A 20,546-nucleotide genomic window follows, 5' to 3' on the forward strand; every position below is an offset into this window, starting at 1 on the left:
ACTCCGTCCAGGGCTTTTTTGGGGCTAACCGACGATGACACTCCCCGTAATTCACACACCGAGTTGCCGAGTCATTTGCGTTTTGCGCAGCCTCAAGACTCACCTTTTAGCGCAGTGGTATAAAAGCAAATACCGACCAAAAACAGGGTTCAAGATAAAGACACACACAAACGTTAACGGGACACACACTCCTCTCTCCTCTCTCTCTCTCTCTCTCTCTCTCTCTCTACCCCTCGTCTCCTTCTTCTGGGTTTTCTGGGACACATTCAATTCGAGCTGTGTGTCCGAAGAGAGCCCGAGAGGCCGACGCAGGGTTTCTCTACTTTTTACCCTCGTAACACCATAAAACGGTAAAACCCCTCTCCCTCCTCCCCCCTCTCTGTCTAGCTAAAAGTGGTAATTTACCATGGAGCTCTGAGTGCTTTGGCCGGACGCCATAGCCGTGGCCTAATCTCAACCGTTGATCTCTCGCCTGTCGGCACAGCGGGAGCTCCTCCGCCTCCAACCGTACGCTTCAAAATTCCCAATTTCTCATCTTTTTATTTGTTTTTCCCACTCTTTTACTTCTTCTTTAATCCCCTGTTTTCAGTTTGTTATCGTGTTTTTGTTATCGAAAATCGCGTCTTGTTATCGGTATGTGATCCCGCTGTATTAGGGTTTGGTTGATTGCTTAATGATCGGTTGGTTTCAGTAGAGTGGCTTTACTGTGATCGCCCTAATGTAATTAGGGTTTGGAATTGTGATTAATGGAGGCGTTTAGGATAGTTAATTAGGTTTAGCAGGGACTTGTTTCGATAGTAATGCTGCTACACGGCTATCTAACTTAGTTGCGAAACTCGATTCTCGAGCCTCTGTCCAAGTCAGCATTGTACTGATTTTTCAATGTCTTGGATTTTGGATTGGCTTATGTTAAATTTTTATGTGTGCTGAATTTCAAGTTTGTTGTTAGAACCAAAATTTATGTCGAATTTGTTTGTAGGTTGGTTTTGCTCCATAAAAGAGGGAGCTTTTATCGATACGCAAATGGCATGGACGGAGAAAGATGTTGGTAATGTGAGAAATGGAGAGCCGGCTGGAGAGAATGGATTCTTGAATGATTCGCAGCCTTCGCCCAGTACCAGTGGTTCTATGGTTGCCGGAACTCCGGCAGGGAAGATGTTTGAAGTGAAAGATGCTCTTTCTTATGCCAACATTCTTCGTTCGAGGAACAAGTTTGCTGATGCTCTGAGTCTTTACGGGACTGTGTTGGAGAAAGATCCTGGAAATGTGGAAGCTCATATTGGAAAAGGAATATGCTTGCAGATGAAGAATATGGGAAGGCTCGCTTTTGACAGTTTCGCAGAAGCCATCAGGTTGGACCCACAGAATGCATGCGCTCACACGCATTGTGGAATTTTGTACAAAGAAGAGGGCCGTCTAAGGGAGGCTGCTGAGGTCTGATCCTGTTACTTAACTTTCTATTTCTATGGAAAATAAAAGATACAATATGTTTTCTACTACTTTTTTGTGCTTTGATGATTGATTAATCATGATTAAAATTTTGAAATTTTACCAGTTACTATTCACTTTTTCGTGGAACAGTCTTATCAAAAAGCTCTGAAAGCAGACCAATTCTACAAACCCGCTGCGGAATGCTTGGCCATTGTGTTAACTGATCTTGGAACCAGCTTAAAGCTTGCCGGAAATACTCAAGAGGGACTGCAGAAGTATTATGAAGCTTTGAAGACAGATCCGCACTATGCTGTAATTTAATATTCTCCTTTCCCTTTTGTAACCTTTATTATTCTTGTTTACTGTTCTTACAAATTTGTATACTTACCTCACTCTGGAAATGCAGCCTGCATATTATAACCTTGGCGTTGTCTACTCTGAAATGATGCAATTTGACATGGCCCTTACTTGCTACGAGAAGGCTGCATTGGAGAGGCCGATGTATGCTGAAGCATATTGCAACATGGGTGTCATTTACAAAAATCGTGGTGATTTGGAATCTGCTATTGCTTGCTACGAGAGGTAGTCTACTATTTGCATTCTACTTGTCAGTCTAAACTGGGGCTTAAGTATACGGTTTAGGATCTGGGATGCACGTTTTGGACATGCCTTTTGACACACGTTTTTGTGGGACCCACTCCATAATGTATTTAAACAATTCGAACCGTCTATATTTAAATACATCATTCATAGATCATCCTTGCAAAAAATTAGACAAATCCAAAACCATTAAGACATTCATTTGTAGTGAAGAAATTGGATGAATACTGTTCTACAAAGAAACAATACATTTTATCCACCGGTCATATGGTTTCGGTTTTGGGTGGTTTTTGGTAGACATGATCTTCGAGGGAAGACCTAAAAGATAGACTGTTCGGATCGTTGAAATACATTATGGAGTGGGCCCCACAAAAATGTATGTCAAAAGCGTGTCCCTGGTCCCTGGATCTTAACTCATAATATATATATATATTTATTTATTTATTTATTTATTTATATAGCTGTAAATTCGTTTGATGATCTATGCTGATGTTTTTCTTTGGTTGCTATGCTATACCAGGTGTCTTGCTGTTTCGCCAAACTTTGAGATTGCAAAGAATAATATGGCAATAGCATTAACAGATTTAGGAACAAAGGTGATGTTCGTTCTGTTTTCATTTTGGATTCTTCCCTTTTTGATATTTTGTCTAGTTGTAATCGACTATGTAACTCTTACGTGTTTTATTCTAGAACTTCCGTTTTGGTTTTGCTACCTAATTTTTTCTCTGTGTTCATCATTGTTTTGTCGGGTTTATTTGCTAATGATTGGTTTGGTTAAGAAGTGGACGATTTTTATTGTGCCAAGGTCCGACGAGAATTTGTGTCCTAGAGGGCGGTGTTGAATTTATTACACTTACCTTGTCACTAGTGTAGGTGCTCCCGACATTTTTGTGCTAAGATTACACCAAAAGAAATGTTCACCAAAATGAATTTAATCAATCCTCAATGATAAAACTGTTCGGTAAGACAAATAAGTTTGCCAATCCCAAGATATACTCACACATAGGTTGTAAACTTTTAACTATGCATATTGTTGTTTCAATGAGTACTAATTATGTGTATTTGACAATGATATAAGAGATATTAGATGTTGAAAATCATTGAAGCATTTGGTACACTGTATAGAAGTCCTAACATTTTGGTGTTTCTATTTAACGAAAATGTTGTTGAAAATGCAGAAATGCTTTATTTGTTGGTCATAAATTTCATTTACCCATGTTTGTGGTTGCTAAATTTCCACAACTAAAAAGGGTGTCTATACTCTGGCAATCTCATCATATATTTGCTTCCAACATTTTTGACCGACTCTTTTTTACTAAATTAACTTAATCAGTAACATCCATGACAAAATCTTTGTGGTCAAACCTGAGTATTGTATTTATTTGAGTGAGATAAACATGATATGGTAAGTATTAACTGCAATGAGCCCAAATGTTTTTCTTCTCTAGAATCTTTCATCATCTGTTCGGTCTATCTATTTTCGTTTTGTGTAGACGAAAAGACTTCTAGCTCATGTTCTTGCAATTTTTATATTTCTGTTTTCTCATTATGTATTTCCAGTTTTCTACATCTGATTTTGGATTCAGTAACATGTCTGTTTAGGTTAAATTGGAAGGAGACATTGATCAAGGCATATCCTATTACAAAAAGGCTTTGTATTATAACTGGCATTATGCCGATGCTATGTACAATCTTGGGGTTGCTTATGGTGAAATGCTTAAGTTTGACATGGTAAGTGTCTTTCTGTAAAGGAGAACTCTCATTTGGATGTATTTTCTTTTATGGTTTAGTCAGTTCTACATCTTGTGGGTATTGAATTTCTGTTTATGCAGGCAATTGTGTTCTATGAACTTGCTTTCCACTTCAATCCCCATTGTGCAGAAGCATGCAATAATTTAGGAGTAATATACAAAGATCGAGACAACCTTGATAAAGCAGTAGAGTGTTATCAGGCAATTTTTGATACTTGTACAAAAACATTCCTTTTTCTCCCTTCAAAAATACCGATTGAATGACATTACCATCATCCCGTTTATTCTCAAATTGCAGATGGCTTTGTCAATCAAACCAAACTTCTCACAATCGTTGAACAATCTTGGTGTTGTCTACACTGTCCAGGTTTAATTTCAAACCCTTTAATATGCCAGACTCTAGAATGGCTATACATCAAATAGTCGCTGACTGCCCTCTTTGCTATTGGCAGGGTAAAATGGATGCTGCTGCAAACATGATTGACAAAGCTATAGTTGCAAATCCCACATATGCAGAAGCATACAACAACTTAGGTTGCTCTCTTTCTCTCTCAATTTTTTCGTAACAAAATTTCTGCAGTTCACAACTTCACATTACTTATACTTGTCCCGTTGTGGTGGGTTATGTTTCATTTTGCTATAATTAATTTTGTTTGAATTTTGTTCTGTATTCATTTTTCTTTATCATTTATGTACAGGGGTTCTCTACCGCGATGCTGGAAATATTACTCTCGCCATTGGTGCATATGAGGAATGCCTCAAAATAGATCCCGATTCCCGAAATGCAGGCCAGGTATTAATACTCTTAGACTCTCATGGGATTTACTCACAAGAGTGCAAAGTTTTTTTGTTTTTTTGGGTTATACCTGGAACATTACTATCACTGAAAATTGTCAGAACTATAGTGGCATGCCCCCCCAGGTTACCTGTAGATGATGCAGGAATGAGGAACTACCATTAATTTATGATATGTTTCCATTGTTTTCTGAATGCAAATGTCTAAATATAACATGACAGTTCTTCTCCCTTGGAAACGTCTTCAATGCCCTTGGTTTATTAGCAGTAAGTAATTGTCTACCGTGTGTGCAATTATTATCACAGGTGTAAGGCAAATCAGTTTTTCAAAAACTTCGTCGATAACAAATCTCTCCCAATATGTACAAAAGTTATTTGGCATTGTCACACAGAATGGCTTGACTGATAGTCTCAAAATGCTATTCAAGGTGTTTAGGAAGCAAACATATATCCATGCTTTAGCTTAACCATGTCTCTATCGCTCTATCTCTCTCTCTTTCGGGCAGACACCGGGGAAACAAAGTTTAGTATGGCCTTTACTAGATTACTATATCATCTTTCATGTTGAGTTTTTAATCTTTCTAACGACTGGTGGTGCCGAAACTTAATAGCTTGGCTAAGATATTTCCCGTAGCTAAGTATGGTTTGTATTTGTTAGAGCTGCTAGTTGGCGATTTTTAAACCATAACTCTTGTTCATCACTTGATATTTGACATATAATGGTTATTAATTTATTACAACTTGCATGAGTACTGCGTGTAGCAAGTTGTACTTATCTTAAAATTTCATCTAACATGTTATATTTTCTTGCCAATTCCTTGAACGTTATGGTATACTGATTTTCCCAAGCTCCTACACCTTCATAGCTTCTTCCTTGGTTTCTTACAAGAACTTACCTCTCATCTATGAAATTCTGTAACATATGAAGATATCTTGGTTGTAGTTTTAGGAAGCAACTAAATGAGTATTTATTTATTTATTGTTGCTGCTTCTTGATCTATCCTACAGAAGAAACTCTTTGCAAGTATTGGTTTTAATCTCTATCTGCCTAACCATTTTCTTGCAGAATCGATTGCTTGCGATGAACTACATAAATGAAGGACATGATGATAAACTTTTTGTCGCTCACAGGTCTCAACTAATTCCTCTTTAACTTTGCATGATCACTTTTCTTTCTCTTTATTCAGTGAATGTAATAAACTTCATATAAAGAGAAAAAAAATTGATAAAAACATTGGTACATTTAGAGCTAGTTATATAGCCATTTTGTAATTTAACATTACCCTTATAATAAAGATACATTATAAATGTTTTGCCTAGTATTAGCGACAATTGCAGTTTTCTTATTGGTATATATTCTTTTTTATGTTCTGCTTGCCAATTTCACAGCAATGTTTAACCTCAAAATGGGAGTTGTAGATTTGTTGATGCTTAGTTGAATTTATTTGCATGCAGGGATTGGGGTAGGCGCTTTATGAGGTTATATCCACAGTACACTTCATGGGACAATCCAAAAGATCCAGAACGACCCCTCATCATTGGATATGTGTCTCCTGATTATTTTACTCATTCTGTTTCATATTTTATAGAAGCTCCGCTTGCCCATCATGAATACACAAAGTACAAGGTGGTTGTGTATTCTGCAGTAGTGAAGGTATTGATTTTCTTATTTTATTTTTACATTCATCCAATGTAGTTATCCATTTTACGTTTAAAGTTTATGTTTCCTGTAAACCATGTCTTACTTTTTTATCTGCAGCTTTTGCCAGAATTATACTCTCTTTGCTTTCAGTTCTGATTATAACACATTTTCTAAAACCATATGTTTAATGAGACATATGCACTTAGTTTAGTTTTCCTCGTCTCCTGTCTTCGTTTCTTCTCTGTCCCCTAACCAAACAGACCCACTATAAAATTGCTTAGTTAATTCTCAGTTGGTCATAAGTTCACATGTTCTCTCGAATTTATCTTTTTTTATATATTTAATTTCAATGCTGTTATAAAGTTAATAACTTGTCATTGTCTATAAGATCAGATACTACTTAAGTATTTTTATCCCACATACAATTTGGAATTGACTTTTATATAATGTCACAGGCAGATGCCAAGACTATTAGGTTTCGGGAGAAAGTCTTGAAAAAGGGTGGGATTTGGAGAGATATATATGGGATTGATGAAAAGAAGGTTGCAAGCATAATTAGAGAAGATAAGGTTGATATCTTGGTGGAACTTACTGGCCATACTGCAAACAATAAATTGGGAACGATGGCATGCAGGCCCTCACCTGTTCAGGTATGTTGAAAGGTGTTCTAATTTTCTCAGGCAGTTGGCTTTAAACATTCTTGTTTCTGTTTTCTGCGTATTTTTCTTTGTCGACGTTTGTCTTGTAGACTTATAGTATAATATACAAAATATTTTATAATATGTTGCAAATCTTTATTTTTTTTCCTTTTCGCCTCATCAAATCTGAAAGTTGAGGAATTTAAAAGAGAATGTTTATCCTGGAATAGGCAGTTGCAATTTTCCTGTTTATTGGGCAACTTTCAAAGCGTCGTGAGTTGCTTTATATATTGAAGCCTAATATATTTCCTTTCAGTCCGAAAATGTGGGCCTCCCATTAAATTTGTCCTTTCATTTTCATGTGCCTCACTCACTGTTTACGGGATTGTGTTTTCTAAGTAGCTAACCTTCTATTTCTGGATGTACAGGTGACCTGGATTGGCTACCCAAACACAACTGGTTTGCCGGCGATTGATTATAGAATCACAGATTCTCTGGCAGATCCACCTGATTCAAAGCAGACGTAAGTCTGGTCCTATTTAGTCCTATGATAATTACTCTTTTTCTTCTGGTTTTAAGGATGAGTATCTGATAGAGTAGGTTGTATCAGTACTTTTTAGTAACTTTGTCTATTTTTTTGGTCAGGCATGTTGAGGACTTAGTTCGATTACCCGATTGCTTCCTGTGTTATACACCTTCCCCTGAGGCTGGGCCTGTTATGCCCACTCCTGCTCTTTCCAATGGCTTTGTTACTTTTGGAAGCTTTAATAATCTGGCAAAGGTATTAGTTAGGTTTCTTTTGTTCTTGTAATCAAGCATATAGCTACAACCATAAGCAATCTGATCACGTATCATATTATAAAATTTTTGTTTCTTACCAAAAAAATAGGATTACATTTGTATTATGTTTTGTCTCACTCCTCTTTTCTTCGCCCATATTAGATCACTCCAAAAGTGCTACAAGTTTGGGCAAGAATTCTTTCTGCAATTCCGAATTCTCGCCTTGTGGTGAAGTGTAAGCCTTTTAGTTGTGATAGTGTGAGGGAGAGATTTCTTTCAACATTGGAGCAGCTGGGGTTGGAACCACTACGTGTTGATCTTCTGCCTCTAATTTTACTCAACTACGATCATATGCAAGCCTATTCTCTCATGGACATTAGGTAAATTTGAGATATTTTGTCTTACATTTGGAAGGACAGTAGTGTGACTAGTGTCAAAGTTTGTTTATATTTCTTGTCTATTTATCTCTCTTAGATGATCAAGGGGAGCAATTATCCAATGTGTGGGCTCATCTCCTCTGGATTCTTGAATTAAAAAGATTGTGTACCAAAACGAAAATGAGCATATGAAATAATATTTACTCAGGCAAACAAGAGACTTGATCTTTGACTAGTAAAGATCAGTTAATCTATTTTTTGTAGTCACTCTAAATAAGCTAAAGGAATGAACACAAAACAGTTAAGTTGACCTGAAAATAATTCGAGAACCATAATGTGAATAAACTTGCGATGCTTTGTAGAAATTAGAAACCATTTCAGAACATCTCATGTGCATGCAATAAAGTCTCACCGGATTCACTTATGTTGGACCTGCTGGCAGCACATTTTAGGAAGGGTTTCACTTGTTACTGAACTTGGATCTTGTTTGGAGGTTCTAACCGAAGTTATCTTCTCTATATGTAGTTTGGATACTTTTCCATATGCTGGAACAACCACAACATGTGAATCCTTATATATGGGAGTCCCGTGTGTTACTATGGCTGGTTCAGTACATGCGCACAACGTTGGTGTTAGTATTCTCAGCAAAGTAGGTAAGTGATTTTTTTCCTCCTTTGTTTTTTCAATGTCTATCTGGTGTACCATGCATGGTTGCTCCTAAGATACCTTTTGCTTTATTTCCCTTATTGTTGGTTGCATCTGTTGGTTTATATCTCATACATGGCTAAGGAGAGAGTATGTGTCACAAGCTCTAGGACACCTGAGATCAAATCTCACTGTTAAAGGCACACAGTTTTTAAACATTCTCCAAACTTGACTAGGTAAATAGATGCATCAGTTTAGAAATCAATTCCGTCAATATCAATCTTTTGATGGATGTGCACGTCATACTGTCATGTTTGCATGTCTCCTTGCCAATGAATTGATCATTGTTTTACTGTTGAAAGAGCCTAACTGATTAAAGTGGACTAAATACAGGGTTGGGAAATCTGATTGCTAAAAATGAGGATGAATATGTCCAGTTGGCAGTGCAGCTGGCCTCTGACGTAACAGCGCTTTCAAATTTGAGAATGGGTCTCCGGGACCTCATGGCCAGGTCGCCTGTCTGTGACGGACCAAAGTTTACCTCTGGGTTGGAGTCAGCATACAGGAGCATGTGGCACAGGTACTGCAAAGGTGATGTGCCATCACAACGGCAAATGGAAATGCTACAAGAGGAAGTAATTGCTGAAGACCCTGCTGCTGGAATCTCTGATCCCACAAGTATTACAACACCAAGAGAAGGGCCTCCTGGATCTATTAAGACTAATGGATTTGGTCCTGTTCCAACCCCTGCTCTTAACCCCTCCGCTTGTGAAGAAAATGGAGGAGTCTGATGGGCGCACATCTGAGGCATTTGTACGGAGGTTCGTTGATAGGAAACCATATTGCTTTTCTGGGTGATTTGATCTCCGTTGGCATACTTAGTCGTGGCGGCTTATAGTGGAATTGAGTCCGGTGGTAAATAACGTGGAAGCGCTGTGTTTACCCGCCTAGGATGACATTTTTGGGAAACAACTGCTGGCAGCATTCGGAGTCTATTATTTTCTGCGCTAGAATTACGGCTTTCTATGCGTGGTCCGTGAAACTATGAGCTGATATATCTTAGGTAGCTGTCTGCAATTTTCCCGACTAGAGAATTGTGGTTTGTAGATTGTAAGTGAATCGTTGTTCCTTCTTTTCTAGGCTTGCTTGTATGATTTTTAAACAGCATAGTTGGTCAGATTACTTGGTCATTTTCTGGTTTGGTTACAGTTGAATCCTGCAATTTTCTCTAAGTTCAATGATTTAATCAACCTGTTTACAGATGGATTTTGAGTGCAGAGTTTAGCGTGTCTCGACGCTATGATTCGCGCAAAGTTTGCTCTTCATGAATAAAATTTACCCGCTCTATCCGATACTATGACAATCTTGGTCTTTCTTCTTTCCCATTCATCCTTCTGTTTATGTTCTTTGATTCTCGCGTTCCTATTCCGTCCAAAGGCTAGAAAAAATGACTGCAAGGGTGAAAAGGAAGCGAGAAAATTACTTCTCCAAATCAATGCCGTTACCATAAGGCCAATGCTATTAATATTTCGAGCGTGGGATTGGAAAAAGTGATTCATTTTCATCAACGGGGGAATCAAAGATACGAAATTGGGACAAGTTCCGAAGCTGAGAAGAGAAATACCATTAGACGAAAAACTAGTTGGTAATGAGTACTTTGAACCATCAGCAAATTGCGTTAGGTGCCAAATAAAGGGTTCAGTGTAGAAAAGCACCACTCCCCCTTTTCACCGTTAGTATCCATGTAAGACTGAAATGCGCCGTCCGACCGTCATAGTTATCCGTTGATACAAAATATCCAATTAACTTGTTCCAGCTCTATGGCTTTATCTTTAACAACAGCTTTTCAATTCACTAACTCTGGTAGATCCAAGGCACGGCTTCATCAAGCTCTCGAACAAAGATGTCTAATCTTTGACAGATGTTCGTAGTATCCTCACATCATGCACCGGTCTGTATTAAGAACAAAAGCATTTCAGATAAGAGTTTAGATCAAATCATGCAAACTACGTCTTCCTCCTAAAGAAGTGTATTAAAAAGGCTCAACAATTACATCGCTGACGATCATATATGCAATTAATTGCAAAACTTACAGATCTAAGTAGGACAAGGCGCTATCATCGCTTACAAAACTTTAACATAAAACCTCTTAATATTTCGTATCAATGCAGACCTACAGGTCATCACATTCGGCAAGATATTTTAACTAATCACATATTTATCACTTCTCCGCAGCATCTCTTCCAAGTGAACAAAAGCAGACTCTTTATAATTGGTACTGTTAAAATATGAAAATATTCAATAACTACCCAGCATCATTTCCAAATTATTTGGAGAATCATGTCAATCGATTAAAACTGTTCGGCATATCTACCTACTATTGTCTATATCCAAAATCAAAACCAGATTTACACCTGCTCCTATGACTGAAAACTTAGTACAACAAATTTGAGTCCACAATTATTTATGCAAAAAAGAAAATAGTCAACGGCTTAACTTGCTCAGACATATAACTTCACAGCTCGACATCTCTTTTTCTCCCTTCAGTTCTTAAAAAAAGTTTAACTCATACCAAACGAGATTCCTCTCAACAGATTTCATGAGACATTGTAGCTTTAGCTTACTATGTCACCTTCTTTCACTCCAAGATAGACTGATACTTTGAATCCTTCAAAGGAGGTACTCCTACTACCTAGGTTGGAAACACATTCACTGGAAATTGGGTACCATTAATTCAGACAGGATCCATTAATTCGGTCAGGATCCATCTATGTCTCCTAATACATTTCATTTTTACTTAGTGTTCTAAAGTCAAGACAACTTTATAACAAGAAAATTCAACCGAAGACTTTTCAATGCTATCACATGATGCGGAAACATTTATAAAAAAAACATACAGAAACTCACATCAGAAGGTAATCTTAGAACGTCATCATGATAATTTGCTTATCCAAGACCAAAATAGTTACCAAGTTACATTCTAAAGTTTCAAACTCTGGAATCTTAAGTTTTTGGTTTGGTGCGGTGAACCACAACAGACTGAGAAACTAAGAGGATCCAGCAGTGTGACCAATCATTTGCAGAAAATCCACAAACAGTAGAAGGCCATTTATCTGTAGCAAATATCAAGAAATACAACTAACAGAAGGCATACCTATCCGTATTATCAGTCTGGACACTGCCAAGTTTTTTGATGACCTCCATTCCTTTGCAGATCCTTCCAAATATTGTGTGCTTTCCTGAATGAAGTAGAAATGCCGTGCAAGTAAAAATACTGATCGAAACAAACAAATGAATCCAAGTAAAGAGTATTTTCTGCTGAAAGGATGGTATACTATCATAAAGAGGTCACTTTATAGCTCAAACAGAATCCTAACGGTGATGGTTTTGATTATTAGAGTCACCTAAAGCCTATAGGTTCCCGTGCACAAAAACAGCCCAATACCTATAGCTATCTCTAGATTGCGTGTGCATGTCAAATCGTAAAATGCTCATAGCAAAATCACAAAGAAATAGTGTTATCAAAAGAACTGTTTTTCAGTCTCCAGACATTTCAATAGGTCACAGAGCGGTGAACTGATGTCTTGTGCAAATAACTTCTAAAGTCAACATATCAAAAGTAAACCAAACCACATCGTATGCAAGATAGGCAGACCATTGTAAGGAAAAAAAGTTTACTGCTAAGGATCACTTTTATGCAGATTAAGTAACTTGAAAACAGTCTTAACATTACTGGGTAAAAATTATCGTACCATCCAATGATGGGCACGGTGCCAGCGTGATAAAGAACTGGCTTCCATTTGTATTCGGACCAGCATTCGCCATCGATAAGATGCCAGCTCCAGTATGCTTCAACTCTTGTTTTATCTCATCCTCAAACTTTCCCCTGAAACCCATTACACAAAACAAGTTCTTCACTATGGTTCTCAAATCTAATTAAAATCAGGGGTTAAAAAAAAATAAAGCAAAATTCAATACATAAATGGGTAAATTCAGGGGAAATTTTTTTACCCATAAATGGATTCTCCACCCCTTCCTGTCCCAGTGGGATCACCACCTTGCACTATGAAATCCTACCCCAATTCCAATTTAACTGTCAGTAAATTATACATACATATATATATATATATACACATACATCTATATATATATATATATACATACATCTATATATATATATATATATCTAATATATATATATACACTACTAAAGAAGCAGAAAATATGAAACCTTGATGATTCTGTGGAATTTGACATTGTCATAATATCCTCTGCGAGCGAGCTCGATGAAGTTCCTGCAAGTCCTCGGCGCGTGCTTGTAGTAAAGCTACGATTATGACGATTTGAAAATACAAATAAAGTTAAAGATACAAACTTTATGGATTGAATTGTCTGTTTGGTTACTGAGAAAGAGAAAGAAAATTGAAGGGAAAGTTTGGGAAGAAAGAAAATTTACCTCGACGGTGAAGATGCCAGTGGTGGTTTCTAGAGTGACCTCCGGCGGCCCTCCTTCTTTGCTTGCCCACATCTTTCTGACCCGAAGATTTTCTGACTCAGAGCACAAGGTTTCAACTTTTTGAACAAAAGAGGGGTTTAACGCGAAAATGTGCAATGACAATTATAACCTTTTATGAATGACAAAGTGCTAGCAGCAACTTCCTACATTTCTACCTTACATTTTCATTTTAATTATGCTACGTGTATTTCACTAACACGTAAAATTAAAAGTTTAATTATTTTTGGTTGACAAACTAAAATTTTAATTATATTAACAAAGGAAGAAAAATAGTTATAAAAAAATAAAAAATAAACCAAAGGAAGAAAAATAGAGGGATTTTTATATGGTTAAAATTTTAGTTTTGAGTGTTAGTAGAGTACACGTGACATGATGAAAAGTGAGAATGTTGAAATGAGAAGATAAGTGAGTTTGTAAGAATATTGCTAGCATTTCTCTTTGTAAAATAGAAAAAGCAACACAACGGACACATGTCACGCTTTTTTAATTTTGTTATACAACGATATATAATTAGATATAAGTACAAAAACGAAGTCAATTACTTGTTTAATATTAGACATTTTTGCTTACCAGGTTGGATTCATTGACTTCTATTCCAAGTAAGCAAATTTTTTTTTTCGCGACGAAAAATCAGACTCGTTTTAAGGATGAGTTTTTATATGTTTCTCAAATACTTATTATACCCTTGAGTTCTTTAGATGGCTACAATGGTAGAGTAATTGATTTTGCAACAACTTGGGATATTGCTTTGAAATTTGGGTTATATTTTGGTTCTACCGGAACACTAACTTCCACGTTCACCAAAATTAAGCACAGAGTTTTGTATCAATGTTATGTTTGTTGTATGATAATATTTTCCACCCCTCATATGTTGATAAAACTCCATTTTTAGCCATTTAAATATGAAGCCTCTATATTCAATACCATCCTTAATCTTATTTATCGGTTCTAATAATCAAACGAAATACATAACATAACATGTTAATTTTGATTAGAAACCGCATGTGCATGTTCATTTATATTATAAACTTACACTGAATGTCCATCACCATATTATTATTTTACGCCGAACGTCCACTACTCTTCAACGTAGGTTCAGTAAAATTATAGACCAAATGGATGGGTTTACTAAATGGTTTATGCTAGGAAGACTAAATTACAAAATCGAAATCGAGAACAAGGAATCACAACTCCGACATGTCGTTTTCGTTGTACGACCTGTCGTTCGTTTCGAATTTGGCTTGGGATTTTACCGTTTCGGACGAGCAAGCAAAAGAGGAAGAGGAAAGAAGGAGCAGAGCAGCTCAGAGAAGAAAAGAATCACCACTCTACAGAAGAGGGAAAGAAAGTGAGTGACGAGAGAATCGAAGGGGAGGCCTTCGGGTTTTCTGGATTTCGGGCATGGCGGAGATGATCCAAGGTGGGGTCCACCGAGCAACCGGAATCAGAAGAGCCGTCGTGATCGGAAACGGGTTCGCCGGCGCGGAGAATCAGAGCATTGGTTTGGTTCGTGCGCTCGGCCTATGGGGTCGTCAGTCCCTTTACGTAAGTAATCAAAGTTTCAATCTTTTTGTGAAAATTTGAGAAAACTGTTGGTATTGGTATTGGTATTGGGTTTCTGTTCTTGTTTAAATTTAATCATTTGCTAATCTGGTTTTGAGTATATTGATTAAGCATTGTTTTGGTTGGTTTGATTGGTTTATTAATGGTGATTAAGCAGCGTGTTAGGCGGCCAAGAGGAGGGATTAACGAGTGGCTTCACTGGCTTCCACTTCCTCTCCATAAAAAAGTGGTGCCTTTGCATCTTTCTTCTGAAAAATTAGGTACTTGATTATTCTCCTTTATGCTGCACTTGCGATGTGAAAAAATTTCAGTAATTCTTTCTACTGTACTTTCTGTTACGTGGGGTCTGCGTGGATTTCATGCGGACCCCACATACTTGAATCCATTGAAGAGAAGGGCTGAACTGGGTGATGACTGCTTTTGTGCTGAAAATTGTGCTAGCTCAGGCCTCTCATCTGATATTCCGGAAGCTGATGCAAAGCAGATTGCAGAAATGGCCCGTCGAACATTCGACAAGTATGTGTGGCTACTTCTTTTCCGGGTTTTCGTAATTGAATCAAGAAATGTGAACTTTTTGTCAAGTTCTATTAGTTGGATAGGTAGCACATTGCTTGCCTCAGAAGCTCATATAACATGTATGATATTCTTTTGAATTTAGGTAATTTTCAGTTTTGCTCAGTAATTTCATTATTAGTAAAAGATCTATATGCATTCCTTATTTTCTGTCCAGAGATGGCCCGTTGCTGGTGGTTGCATCTGGTCGGGACACCATTCCTGTTTCAAGCGCCATAAAACAGTTAGCTCCCGAAAATGTTTTTCTTGTCCAGGTTAAGGTTCAATCCCCCCTAGAAAGAGATGCATACGATAATATGACTGGTAATTACTTAATGCTGATAAAAAAAAGTGAGGCATTACATCAGTTCAACCATTTGCTTTTATTTTCTTTCACAGACTAGTGAACCAGTGAACCAGTGAACCTTCGTGATGTTCTGGTATCTATATTGTCTAATCACCCTTCCCCTTGTTCCTTCCAAAAGGAAAATCGTCTTTTGTTTTGGATGTTGTTTATGTTTGTAACATGTTATACTTCTTATGAGAATTTGAAGATCAGTCTCTTATTTATTTGGATTTAAATTATTCTGGAGATACATGTGCTTTGGGGAAATGCAATGAACTATTTGCTTTAGATAGAATGGTACATTAGGGTGTGGCATAAATTTTACTAGCCACAGGGATGACATTTTTTTTTTCATTTTTATTCTATTTTTTTGGGGTATGTGATAGTTTCTTCAAATGTTCATCTTTAAGGTTAATGACTATTTTTCTTCTATTTAAATTTCTGTATGGCTCACTTTGTAACATGGTTGTAATGAAATGACGAACGTGATAATACAATTTCAAGTTTGCATCTGATTCTATTAGTTTCTCTTTGATGACATGTTCCAGATTCAACATCCAAGGTCGCATGTGGATAGGTTTGATTTGGTGATAGCTCCTCGTCATGATTATTACCCATTGACTCCCCATGCACAGAAGCAAATTCCTTGGTTTCTTCGGAGGTGGATCACTCCACGTGAACCACCAGGCAAAAATGTTGTGAGTATCTGTCATCTGGGTAGATTAATACTTGTACTATTGTACAAATGTCCTTCTGGTATAATTTAGTTGACAGGTTCTCTATTATGTGTTTCAGTTTCTCACTGTGGGAGCTCTTCATCAGGCTGATTTTGCTGCACTTAAGAGTGCTGCTTCTGTCTGGCATGCCGAATTGACACCACTTCCAAAACCTTTGCTTGTGGTTAATATCGGAGGCCCTTCAAGTAAGTTTTTGCATCGAAAAAACTGTTATGATTTAATATTGTCATCTTTATGAAGAAATGATTTTGATGGATTCCTGTCATTTTCATAATTGTTGATACATGAATAAATCCCAACATTGTAGACATCTAAGGTGCTGGTTTTGCTATGGTATTATCTTTTACATGGCAGAGTTGTTTGTTGAAATTACAAGTTGGTTCCCCTCTTTGTTTGCATTGTTCAAAGTTGTTTCTTCCTTCCTGCTTTGTATTGAGGAGATAATCATATAGTCCTGCATCCATATTCTTTTCAAAGGAAATTGTTCATATGATGCGGATCTTGCGAAACATTTAGCAGCTATGCTGCAGAATGTTCTTTGGAGCTGTGGAAGTGTGAGGATATCTTTCTCTAGGAGAACTCCCGAACAGGTGTCCAGAGTTTTGAGGAAGGAATTCAGTACTAATCCCAAAGTCTACATTTGGGATGGTGAAGGTACTTAGTTATTATATTCTTAGGATATTGTGCACCTATATATGCTTGAAAGTGAAATTTTATGTTATATGTGATACTGCTAGGTCGCAATCCACATATGGGCCATCTGGCCTGTGCCGATGCTTTTGTCATTACCGCTGATTCAGTTAGTATGTTGAGTGAGGCTTGTAGTACGGGGTATGTTCTCGACTCCTAAGTATGATGAATGATGAGGGCCAACTTTTCATATCAGTTGTTGTGTTAAATAGCTCCTCTAGTCAATTCATGCGTCCTAAAAGTTCGTCATGTTTACTTCAGCAAACCTGTTTATGTGATTGGTGCGGAACACTGTACATGGAAGTTTGCAGACTTCCAGAACTCTCTGCGGGAACGAGGAGCGGTTCGACCATTAACCGGTAAAGAAGATGTAAGTCACCAAACATCAATTTCCTTACTTTTTCAGTTAATAAATGAGAAAAGAAGAGATCGAAGCAGCTCTCTAATATGAGGTTTTTGAACTTCCTTCTATTTGGGTAGATGTCCCTGCGTTGGAGCTATACACCACTGGATGACACTGCCGAGGCTGCTTGGCGGGTGAACAAGGCACTCGCTGAGCGTGGATGGAGTATACAACTTACCTAAATGAGCTTTGCCAGATCTCAAACCCATTAAAGTGGAGTAGTTTAGTTTTCAGTTACAACGCATAGCAGCGTGTGATTGACTCGGGCTTATTTAAGTTTCTCTTTAGTAATCGAACCAGTTTTGCCCAATTCATTGTACACATTCTTATTATATTTGGCTGTATCGTTCCTCCATGGAGACACCCAAATTGTTAAGGGAAGGCACTTCCTTTTGTATTGCTTCATCTCCTTAATGTAAAATGAAAAAAATTGAAAGAAACATTGTGTGCACATGCATTAAATTTTCTATGGTTATTTTGACACTATTTATGTCGACATGACAACTTCTTGGTGACTTACTTTACATGTCCAACCACGTATCTCTTCCGCCGAAGTTTCTCTCGATTAGTCTAGCCATTAAAGTGATGCAAATAATGTGGTTTTACACACAACATTTACAAAAACCGTACATTAAATTGTTGGGTTATGGAGGGCTAGCTGTGGTTTAGTTGAGTGATTAAAGAGAATAAACCTGCTTAGTTATGGCAAGTTGCTTGCCCTTTTGACTTTAATTTATATTAATCTTAAATTAAATCCAATTTCGTGCATTAAGTTTCCCATCCACTCCTCCTTACCAAAATATTATTTAGAATTTACAAGTACGTCGCATATAATATTGAAGTGGTTGCTACTTGATCCATTTTCCAGATAAAACCTCTTCACTTGCTCTTCTATCAACAAAAAAAATAAATAAATGATAATTTGCAGGAACTCTCAGACTAATTTTAATTAATAAACTAATTAAACTTTTCTTATTTGGTGCACTATATAAAGCTTCTCATGTTTAACCATTTTCATCGCAAGCTTTTGAGTCTCTTCTCCTCAGCAATTCCCATTTCCAAAGCTTTAGTTTTCTGGTTTATCTCCTCTCTCGTTATCTCTCTCTTTCGGACGAAAATGAAGAGCGGAGGCGGCGGCGAGTCAACCACCATTGATATTGAGGCAAGAAGTGCTTCCAAAGGAAAAGGGCCTGTTATGGCAGTTCATCATGTGAAGAAAGAAAAGGGAGGAATGGAGAGAGGGATGGCCATAATTGACTTGGTTTTGAGGATTGGGGCAATAGTGGCTGCTCTTGCTGCTGCTGCCACCATGGGAACCAGTGATCAAAACCTTCCTTTCTTCACCCAGTTCTTCCAGTTTGAAGCTAGCTATGATGACATGCCTAGCTTTCAGTATGTACTCGTTCTTCTTCCTCCTTTTTCCTTTTAGTGATATTTTTCACCAAAGAAAATGTTTTACGATATTCTGGTATGTTATGTTGTGAGGTTGTCAATCTAGATTATCGAATAGATGAACTACTTTGTGTTGTGCTCAATTGATAATCTGGCATATTACGTTGTCAGACTGTCAATTTAAAACGGTAGCAACATGAAAATTTAACAACGTAACATTAATTCTGAATGTTTGAAAAAGACAATATTACCCTTGTGTGTATTGTACGGTACATTGATCTAATATCCATGCATGCAAGCAGGTTTTTCCTGATAGCAATGTCACTTGTAGCTGGCTACTTGGTGCTCTCACTTCCCTTCTCCGTCGTCTGCATCGTTCGCCCCCATGCAAGTGGACCAAGGCTCTTGCTCCTCATCCTTGACCTTGTAATTACATTCCTAAACTCTCTATTATTCACATGATTAGCTCATAATACAAAATCATATATGATTAATCTGTTTATAATTAATAACTTAATTAAACTTGTGATATCATCATGGCAGGTGGCACTGACTCTAGCCACTTCTGCTGCTGGGGCTGCAACATCCATAGTCTACTTAGCCCACAACGGCAACTCAAGCTCCAACTGGCTGGCCATCTGCAACCAGTTTGGTGATTTCTGCAGGAACGTGAGTGGGGCTGTGGTGGCTTCTTTCGTTACTGTTGTCACCTTCATGTTCTTGATTCTGCTGTCTGCGTTGGCTCTACGAAAGCATCACTGACAAGAAGATGATGGAAGAGATTAATTAAGCTCTTCAACAATTAATAGTAAACGTTTGTTTGTGATTCTATTTGGGTGTTTTTTTTTTCTGCAAAACTACTTGTTAATATTGTGTGAATTTGGTTGTAGTTTACTTTGTCCAATGGAGGATATCGTAATGGAAGTTATTGTTATTCTCTATGTGCATTATTAAGCCATCTCCTTACTCTATTTTTGGAATGACTAGATTCTGAAATAGTTGCCTTTTTTACATACTATTTTCTCTTAATTTTTCTTGTCATCCGTAACAGATGTGTGCACAGTGATATTTTTGAATTGTCAATAACAATTTTCTGAGGTTCTTCAGTATCTAAAACAACATGAAAATAAAACTCAAACATAACTTGATTTAATAGATTAGGTAAGTTGATGACTATATATACTTGACTCATACGTACCCATAAGTAACATGAACTACTACTTAACGATAGACTCGTTTAACCAATATTCTTGGGAAAAAATGTTTACAACTTCTTTTGTTAAGATCACTAGTTTTGGCTTGAAATAATGAGAACATGGTCATAAGTGGAGGTGACAAATCAATGGATTGGGTTGTTAATGGGTATTGTTAAAACTTGTTTAATTTGATATTATCACAATACATAGGTGAAATTGATAGTAATGACATTGGTGTAAGGTGAGATCATACTAAATAAGTCTTAATGGGTACCCATTAATAACCAATGGGTCAATTTGACACCTCTAGTCATAAGTTCCTAACTAAAGCATATATATCATGTGAAGCATTAGATTTATAACTCAAGTGATTAAGAGCGTTTATCTCTGCATCTGAGATTTTGTATTAGAATTTTCTCTCTCTCCATATTGTGTGAAAAAACCATAGCATGCGAAAATTGATTGACATGATAACGAACAAGAAATGACACG

General features: G+C 37.2%; 4 protein-coding genes across 7 annotated transcripts; 3 read left to right on the forward strand and 1 right to left on the reverse strand.

Moving 5' to 3' along the window:
• Positions 1-149: 149 nt before the first annotated feature.
• LOC126599610 (probable UDP-N-acetylglucosamine--peptide N-acetylglucosaminyltransferase SPINDLY) lies at positions 150-9,921 on the forward strand. The gene is made up of 18 exons (XM_050265997.1): positions 150-507; positions 980-1,434; positions 1,582-1,743; positions 1,838-2,013; positions 2,552-2,627; positions 3,634-3,762; positions 3,864-3,983; positions 4,081-4,149; positions 4,235-4,316; positions 4,481-4,575; positions 5,644-5,708; positions 6,033-6,231; positions 6,675-6,869; positions 7,286-7,380; positions 7,503-7,638; positions 7,800-8,017; positions 8,540-8,667; positions 9,053-9,921. Exons 2-18 carry the CDS (start codon positions 1,024-1,026, stop codon positions 9,448-9,450), a joined length of 2,754 nt encoding a protein of 917 aa, XP_050121954.1. The 5' UTR covers positions 150-507; positions 980-1,023; the 3' UTR covers positions 9,451-9,921.
• Positions 9,922-10,264: 343 nt separating this feature from the next.
• Positions 10,265-13,270, reverse strand: LOC126599612 (peptidyl-prolyl cis-trans isomerase CYP18-2-like). Its single transcript, XM_050265998.1, has 6 exons — positions 13,116-13,270; positions 12,891-12,986; positions 12,671-12,732; positions 12,412-12,545; positions 11,814-11,898; positions 10,265-10,612 (listed from the first exon to the last, which is right to left on the reverse strand). The coding sequence occupies exons 1-6, from the start codon at positions 13,185-13,187 to the stop codon at positions 10,567-10,569; spliced, it is 495 nt and encodes a 164-aa protein (XP_050121955.1). The 5' UTR covers positions 13,188-13,270; the 3' UTR covers positions 10,265-10,566.
• A 1,188-nt stretch (positions 13,271-14,458) lies between these two features.
• Positions 14,459-17,906, forward strand: LOC126598526 (mitochondrial fission protein ELM1-like). 4 transcript variants are annotated; one of them, XM_050264889.1, is made up of 10 exons: positions 14,459-14,720; positions 14,896-14,998; positions 15,185-15,254; positions 15,469-15,565; positions 16,185-16,334; positions 16,432-16,558; positions 16,851-17,027; positions 17,111-17,204; positions 17,325-17,433; positions 17,544-17,906. In XM_050264889.1, the coding sequence occupies exons 1-10, from the start codon at positions 14,577-14,579 to the stop codon at positions 17,646-17,648; spliced, it is 1,176 nt and encodes a 391-aa protein (XP_050120846.1). In that variant the 5' UTR covers positions 14,459-14,576; the 3' UTR covers positions 17,649-17,906. The 4 variants fall into 4 exon arrangements, with proteins under 4 accessions (XP_050120846.1, XP_050120848.1, XP_050120849.1 ...); XM_050264891.1 differs by having other exon boundaries at positions 16,890-17,027; XM_050264892.1 differs by having other exon boundaries at positions 16,893-17,027.
• Positions 17,907-18,488: 582 nt separating this feature from the next.
• LOC126600372 (casparian strip membrane protein 1) lies at positions 18,489-19,876 on the forward strand. The gene is made up of 3 exons (XM_050266960.1): positions 18,489-18,858; positions 19,161-19,284; positions 19,402-19,876. Exons 1-3 carry the CDS (start codon positions 18,584-18,586, stop codon positions 19,618-19,620), a joined length of 618 nt encoding a protein of 205 aa, XP_050122917.1. The 5' UTR covers positions 18,489-18,583; the 3' UTR covers positions 19,621-19,876.
• Positions 19,877-20,546: the final 670 nt, after the last annotated feature.

Source organism: Malus sylvestris, chromosome 14, assembly GCF_916048215.2.
Source record: "Malus sylvestris chromosome 14, drMalSylv7.2, whole genome shotgun sequence".
Lineage (NCBI taxonomy): Eukaryota > Viridiplantae > Streptophyta > Magnoliopsida > Rosales > Rosaceae > Malus > Malus sylvestris.

What these genes read in the sequence shown, in the direction of transcription:
- LOC126599612 (XM_050265998.1), bottom strand. Translation starts at nt 13,187, where the DNA reads ATGTGGGCAAGCAAAGAAGGAGGGCCGCCGGAGGTCACTCTAGAAACC. An exon ending in CTGGCATCTTCACCGTCGAG is followed by an intron (nt 12,987 to 13,115) that starts GTAAATTTTCTT and finishes TCATAATCGTAG; the next exon opens with CTTTACTACAAGCACGCGCC. An exon ending in CAGACTGATAATACGGATAG is followed by an intron (nt 10,613 to 11,813) that starts GTATGCCTTCTG and finishes TTCTTAATACAG; the next exon opens with ACCGGTGCATGATGTGAGGA.
- LOC126599610 (XM_050265997.1), top strand. Translation starts at nt 1,024, where the DNA reads ATGGCATGGACGGAGAAAGATGTTGGTAATGTGAGAAATGGAGAGCCG. An exon ending in AAGCAGTAGAGTGTTATCAG is followed by an intron (nt 3,984 to 4,080) that starts GCAATTTTTGAT and finishes CTCAAATTGCAG; the next exon opens with ATGGCTTTGTCAATCAAACC. An exon ending in AGAAGCATACAACAACTTAG is followed by an intron (nt 4,317 to 4,480) that starts GTTGCTCTCTTT and finishes ATTTATGTACAG; the next exon opens with GGGTTCTCTACCGCGATGCT.
- LOC126598526 (XM_050264889.1), top strand. Translation starts at nt 14,577, where the DNA reads ATGGCGGAGATGATCCAAGGTGGGGTCCACCGAGCAACCGGAATCAGA. An exon ending in GCCCGTCGAACATTCGACAA is followed by an intron (nt 15,255 to 15,468) that starts GTATGTGTGGCT and finishes TTTTCTGTCCAG; the next exon opens with AGATGGCCCGTTGCTGGTGG. An exon ending in TAATATCGGAGGCCCTTCAA is followed by an intron (nt 16,559 to 16,850) that starts GTAAGTTTTTGC and finishes TTCTTTTCAAAG; the next exon opens with GAAATTGTTCATATGATGCG.
- LOC126600372 (XM_050266960.1), top strand. Translation starts at nt 18,584, where the DNA reads ATGAAGAGCGGAGGCGGCGGCGAGTCAACCACCATTGATATTGAGGCA. An exon ending in GATGACATGCCTAGCTTTCA is followed by an intron (nt 18,859 to 19,160) that starts GTATGTACTCGT and finishes GCATGCAAGCAG; the next exon opens with GTTTTTCCTGATAGCAATGT. An exon ending in TGCTCCTCATCCTTGACCTT is followed by an intron (nt 19,285 to 19,401) that starts GTAATTACATTC and finishes TCATCATGGCAG; the next exon opens with GTGGCACTGACTCTAGCCAC.